The sequence below is a fragment of the Microtus oregoni genome, unplaced genomic scaffold (assembly GCF_018167655.1).
Source record: "Microtus oregoni isolate MIOR12 unplaced genomic scaffold, Mior012 000004F_ref0000308, whole genome shotgun sequence".
Lineage (NCBI taxonomy): Eukaryota > Metazoa > Chordata > Mammalia > Rodentia > Cricetidae > Microtus > Microtus oregoni.
Window position 1 is genome coordinate 34,767,210 of NW_024543063.1, and position 5,893 is coordinate 34,773,102.

The 5,893-nt window shown below is 49.3% G+C and overlaps 1 protein-coding gene across 1 annotated transcript; it reads right to left on the bottom strand.

The window, feature by feature from the left end:
- Nucleotides 1-288: 288 nt before the first annotated feature.
- On the bottom strand, nucleotides 289-4,288 carry Hsbp1 (heat shock factor binding protein 1). Its single transcript, XM_041650165.1, has 4 exons — nucleotides 4,129-4,288; nucleotides 3,772-3,838; nucleotides 2,952-3,072; nucleotides 289-1,187 (listed from the first exon to the last, which is right to left on the bottom strand). Exons 1-3 carry the CDS (start codon nucleotides 4,171-4,173, stop codon nucleotides 2,954-2,956), a joined length of 231 nt encoding a protein of 76 aa, XP_041506099.1. The 5' UTR covers nucleotides 4,174-4,288; the 3' UTR covers nucleotides 289-1,187; nucleotides 2,952-2,953.
- Nucleotides 4,289-5,893: the final 1,605 nt, after the last annotated feature.

Consider the following 5,893-nt stretch of genomic DNA (forward strand, 5'->3'; position numbering starts at 1 on the left):
CCATTTGTAAGATCAAGGGTGTCCTGCATGCAGGTTGGAGCCGGTCTGTCCCAGGCTAATAACAGAGTGGCACCTTGAGGGGCTTAACCTGTAATGCCAGTCACAGGGCTGACGACAGGAACTCCTGCTGCTTTCAGGAGCCTCTGTTGCCCCACCCCCATCCCACTCCAGAGTTCAGAAATATGACCAAGTTGTTCTTAGCCTGTCTGCAACACAAATGAGAAAACAGAGTCCCCCGACTTGGTCAGGGCTTCCTCTAGAAGGACCACACCATGTTTCAAACTTTCCAACTGTTCACGTTTTTTATTGTATGAATTCACTTTGTGGGGACAGTGACATGGATTGCTTTTCAGATCATCAAAAGTGGCCTGGAGGCTAAGCCTACAGACACTGGAATTCCAAATGTGAAGAGTTTATTATCTGTCTTCTTAGTCAGTAATAGAACTCACTGTGCAAGAATTTAGGCAAGAAATAGTTCAAGTAAAATAGAATTTCTTAAAAACCAGAGCCTCCACCAGCCACTGGGCATTTCTCAGCCACGTGACCAGCAGTAGACTCACTCGGGTCTTTTGGTCTCTTCCCTTTCAGTCAGTAGCTCAAAGGGAGGCCAGGGTCACTGGGTTCTGACAGCCTGCCAGATGAGCACGGCAGGCCCTACCAATGCTACGAGAATCTCATGCAAAACTCTGACAGACACTCCGGCACAAACCACTGTTAAACGTTCTCAGCCATTTGGAAAAGCATTTCTGACACTCTAGCGTCAGCTCAACAGTCACCTTGTGCTGAAGATGAACGAACCCTAAACGTACACATCTCACATCACGGCTTCTGCCAAGGGGAGGAGTTACTAGTCACTTAACTGGAAAGTATCTGCCACTTCATCAAACAGTAACTACCACAAAAGGAACAGCGGGAAAGGACTTCAAAACTCACTAAAAAGTTGGACAATTTTATGCAGAAACTGCCAAAGTTTTAGTGTTTAATAATTAAGACAACTGACCAAGATGTAAAGATACCAAGTTTGAGAAACTGGGGGCGTAGGGGGGACACTCTATGGACTATGCAGGCTGTGATAAGAATGCACGCTTTAAACCTGTCGACACATAATAGTTAGTTGCAGAAAGCCACTTGGTTTTCTCTTGGCTTGGGAAAAACGACGTTCTGGATTCACCGTGAGTATCAGCAGCCTGTGGAAGAAGAAAAGCAATCAACAGCAGCACTGAGGGCACAGCAGAGTCACCCCCAGAATAGCCAACAACATTTTCCATGCATACTATTCTAGAAAATTCACTTTGTTTATAAATCTTAGAAAGTGCCACTGTAAATAAAGTTGACTTTTGTGTGTGTATGTGTGTGCGTGTGCTCCTGTGTGTGGGTATGGAGAGGCGAGTGCAGACCCTTGTGGAGGCCAGAAGAGGGTAGTGGAGTAGCAGACAGTGGTGAGTGAGGGCTCATGTGAGGGCTGGGAACTGAACTTGGGTCTTCTACAAGAACATACATATTTTTAACAGCTGAGCCATCTCTCCAGCCCGATATGGACATTTTTATTCAAAATTCTCTGAATCCGCTTCCTAGTTTCATTCCCTTTCTTGTGTTTCCCCATCAGTGGAACATCTTCAATGAGTCTTTCAGTTCTTGACTCATGGAGTTTTCTGCCACAACAAAGCAAAACTCCCTAGTGGCTTCCAAGACTCACTGGACACTTCGCAGCTGCCCTCTAAATAGGACTGAAGATGACACAGCACGTACTGAGCTCATGAGCATCTCACAGCCAAGCAACCCAGTGTATCAGGACCCTCCAACCCCCATCTAGTCTCCTGGACTTCAGAACAACCTGTTTAACTCACTGAAAAGCTGGCTCCAGGCCATGCCCCCAAATAACTTTTAATCCCAGAATTTAAGAGCCCGAGGCAGAAGCAGGTGGGTCTCTGTGAGTCTGAGGTCATCCTGGTCTATATAGTAAGTTCCAGGCCAGCCAGCCAGGGATGTATAGTAAGATTATGTCAAAAATAAAAAAATAAAAATTGAGGGCTGTGAGTGTCCTGCCCCCAGATAACATAGGTGATGCTACAAAAAAAAAATTCACTGCACTGAGTGGTTTGAACCTCTGTCGGCTTCTACCTGAAATGACTGAGTAGAAATTTAATCCACTCTAGAGGGAGGGAGTCGAGTCCACAATAAAAGTCACAAAGTCTCTCGAATTTAAGAGATGCTCATGTAGATGACCTGAATTCTCTGCTATTTCTAAAAGAAAACAAAGAAATAATCTTCCAGTGGCCAGGGCAGGGTACCAAATACACATGCTCCGAAACGGCATCGTTTAGTAGTCGGTAGTTACCAGCTCACCAGCCGGAGATGTGTCCAGGTTCCAGGTGTCTAATGCGAGGCCCAGGCTACGAGTGAGGCCCATGACAAAAAACTGTAAACTTAACAATTAAAATACCAAGGGGCTAGAAATGGCTCGGTGGTTAAGAGCACTTTTTGTTCTTGGAAAGACCTAGGTTTGATTCCTAGCACCCACATGACGGCAGGTCCTGCCTGTAACTCCAGTTCCAAGGGATTTGGTGCTTTCTGGCCTCCCAAAGCACCAGGCCTGATGAGGTACATATGCAAGCAAAACACTCATATATACACAAATCTGAAATAGAAATGAGTTTCGTCTTTGTTATCAATTTCACTCTTCTTAGGTGTGAGCTTTGGAGTCAACAACATTGTGTTGTGTAAGGCTTGGGCATCGTTTTAAGTAATGAAAACTGGAAATATAAATTCTACCTAAGCAATTAGTGTGGCATGAAAAACTTCAATACACGGAGTTCACAGGTGGGGTGCAGAGAGATGCCGGCTGGCGAAGGACACGGTGAAAACGATCAACTACATCAGCCGGCTGGCAAAGGCCACGGTGAAAACTATCAGCTACGTCAAGAGCGCTCTTCCACTGGGGCCTCCCTTACCTTCAACTCTTCTGCGCAGTAGGAATCTTGTTTTCGCCTTCCAGTTCTTCCACTCCAGCTTGGGTCATGAGGTCAGCGATATTTTTCTCCAGGTCGTCAATGCGACTGCTCATGTCATCGAGTGGTATAGTTAAGGAGCCCACACACCAACGCCCTACTTTGGCCAGACCTCCTCCAGGCCCCCCGCAGCCTGGCTTAAGCAACTGCCTTCCCCAGTTTCTTCCCGTTACAGCGATAGCCTGGCGGTCCAAGTGCAGGGTACCCGGGTGAGTGCTCACTTTCGCAAGCCTCGGTTTCTTTGTTAATCCCGGAGGGCTCTGTATTCCACTGGTAAGGGTAAGAAGAGGACTGGAGACTGAAGGGCTCAAATGTGCACTGCTAGCCAACAGTTACCTTACGGCCCAACCCCTTCACTGGCGCTCTGGAGGGCCCCCAACAGGGAACTTGGCTAGCTCCGCCATGCCTGTTTTGGCACCATCCTTTTCGGGAACACAGTATAGCCCAGATCAGTAAAGCAATTTCTAAGTGTGGCTGGAGAGATAGCTCAGGGTTAGGAGCATCTGAGGCTCTGGCAGAGAACCTGAATGGGGTTCCCAGTACCCATATTGGGCAGCTCACAACCGCCGGTCACTCCAGCTCCAGGGGAGCCAATGTCTCTGGTCTCTTCAGTCACTCACGCGCACCTATTGTACACATAATTAAAAATAACAACAAATTCTCGTTTAAAAAAAAGTAATTTCTAAATGACTACCTTAAGTCGGTTTGCAAACCACCTGCTCACCCCCACCATTAAGAAGCTGCCTCCGAACCAAAAGGATATTCCGTCCAATGATCTGGTCGGACATGATCTGAAACTTGTCTTGCATCTGTTGCAGGAGCGTCTCCACCTACGAGAAACCAGAACAAGTCCGCCGATACCAGTTTATCCCGAGACCCCTTTCCTGGGAGGAAGGGGAGGCGAGGACGCGGGCGGGAACGCTCGGCAGGTGTGCCAGGCCTTTAGTCAGGTCCCCGCCAGGTCGGGTTTGGTATTCCCATGGGTCCGGTCACGAGGGTCCAAGCCGGGGCCGAGCGAGGGCAAGCCGGCAGGTGCGCCGGCCGAGGCCGCTGGCCACACCCCATGCCAGGGCCGAGAGCGGCCGGGGAGTGTCGGGGCCCACGTAAGCATGCCGCTTACCACCAAGGTGATGTCCTGCATGGTCTTGGGGTCCGTCTCGGCCATCTCCCCGGTGCCCAGCTTGGCGGCGATGTCTAGGAACCGTCACCTACACTTCGGTTTCTTGGCGCAGACGCCCCCAAGCCGCCAGTTCTCGCGACAACACAGTCACGGGACCGCGAGGCATTGTGGGTGTTGTAGTTTCCGTCCTGCATAGGAAGGGTCGGGGGACTTCAGAGCGTCCACTCTGCGGATAGGCTCCGCCCCCTAATCTTAGCCCCGCCTCCACCCGCCCCAGCTCCACCCTGCACGCAGCACGGAGCGGAAGAGGCGAGAAAACCGGATGTGGGCAAAGGTTACGGGAATTAGCGTTGGTCCCTTCCGTGGTTGTAGTCAGGCACAGGGGCCTTGCAAGACAAATCAGTGGGTGAACCCGCTTGCATCCAAATCCGACACTGGAGTTCGATCCTCCATGTTTGAAGAAGAGGCCCAACTCCCACAGATTGCCCTCTGGCCTGCACACACGTACTGTGACATGCACATACACATATACATATGGCACACAAAATAAATGTAATAATAATGTAAAAAACCCTAAGAGTTGGTGAGAGTGGTCTGACTGGCTGGCTGCTCTTCACGGAGACCTATTCTAGAAGACATGGCCCAAGAAGTATGCCGAGGCTGGTAATCCTACTTAACTTGGGAAGATGGGCCAGGAGGGATCCTGAGCTCAAGGCATGCCTGAGAAAACTTAGACTCTGTCTCAGAAACGAAACAAAACAAAAATGTAACAAGCAAAAAGAGGAGAGGATAAAATGTACTCAGTGGCAAAACACTTGCCCAGCACAAAGAAGCCAACGCTGTAGAAACAAAACGAAACAAAAGCTCAGGCTATGGCCCCCACCCTGGAGGAGCACGCCACACAGTAGACCCGGTTGTCAGGGTTTTTAATGGGATTTAAATAAGTGGAATCTAACCTGGCTTCTTTCTCTCAGCGCTAAGGCTGCCTGATGTGAAGAGGGACAGGTCTCCATTTGGATAAAAGGGGGAGCAGTGTCAGGAAAGACTGTACTAGGATGCTTATGTCACAGGTGTCGATCTGAGGGGGTTGGGAGAATCCTTCCCGGGATCCATAGACGGGCTGAGATGACTTTCAGGTGACGTCATTGTTAGTGCCACGAGCCACTCAGTGGAGGAAGCTGGGTTGGGAGATCCACAAACAGAACAAAGGGACCAGGGTAGGCGTGGATCTGAGTTTAGAGGTGGTGTTGGGGGTGTCTCTGAGTCTAGTGAATTAGTGAAAGTATTGGCTGGGACATAAGGTCCTATTGCCCCACCCCTATTGTTACAGGGAGCTTGGCTTTTTAGGAAAGGTAACTAGACTGGGCAGGAGGCATGGTTGATCCCCTCTGCAGAGTTCCCCATGTTCCTGGGTCACAGTGAGTTGGACAGACACATGGTGGATGGTCATGGGTCAGGAGACAGTTTACTAGAGGAGAGAAACAGGACTCCAAAGTTCCCCCAGACCTTGGCTAAGGTCCAGTGCCCAAAGGAACCAAGTGTTCTTCTGTAGGTTGTGTGTTTACTGTGCGTTTTTCTGCAGTTTGTTCCCTGAAGGAAGCAGTATCCAGGAAAGCTTCTAGAATTCTGCTTTCTGTTGAGTTAGGACCCCAACTCAACATACAGATGGCCCTGGGTTTGGGTCTCAACAGTGGGCTAAAAAAATCCCTTGACTATAGGTCTATATGATCCAGCAACTCATATGCCTGATCTCAGAGGACTGTAT

What these genes read in the sequence shown, in the direction of transcription:
- Hsbp1 (XM_041650165.1), bottom strand. Translation starts at nt 4,173, where the DNA reads ATGGCCGAGACGGACCCCAAGACCATGCAGGACATCACCTTGGTG. An exon ending in TGCAGGACATCACCTTGGTG is followed by an intron (nt 3,839 to 4,128) that starts GTAAGCGGCATG and finishes GGTTTCTCGTAG; the next exon opens with GTGGAGACGCTCCTGCAACA. An exon ending in CGACCAGATCATTGGACGGA is followed by an intron (nt 3,073 to 3,771) that starts ATATCCTTTTGG and finishes TAACTATACCAC; the next exon opens with TCGATGACATGAGCAGTCGC.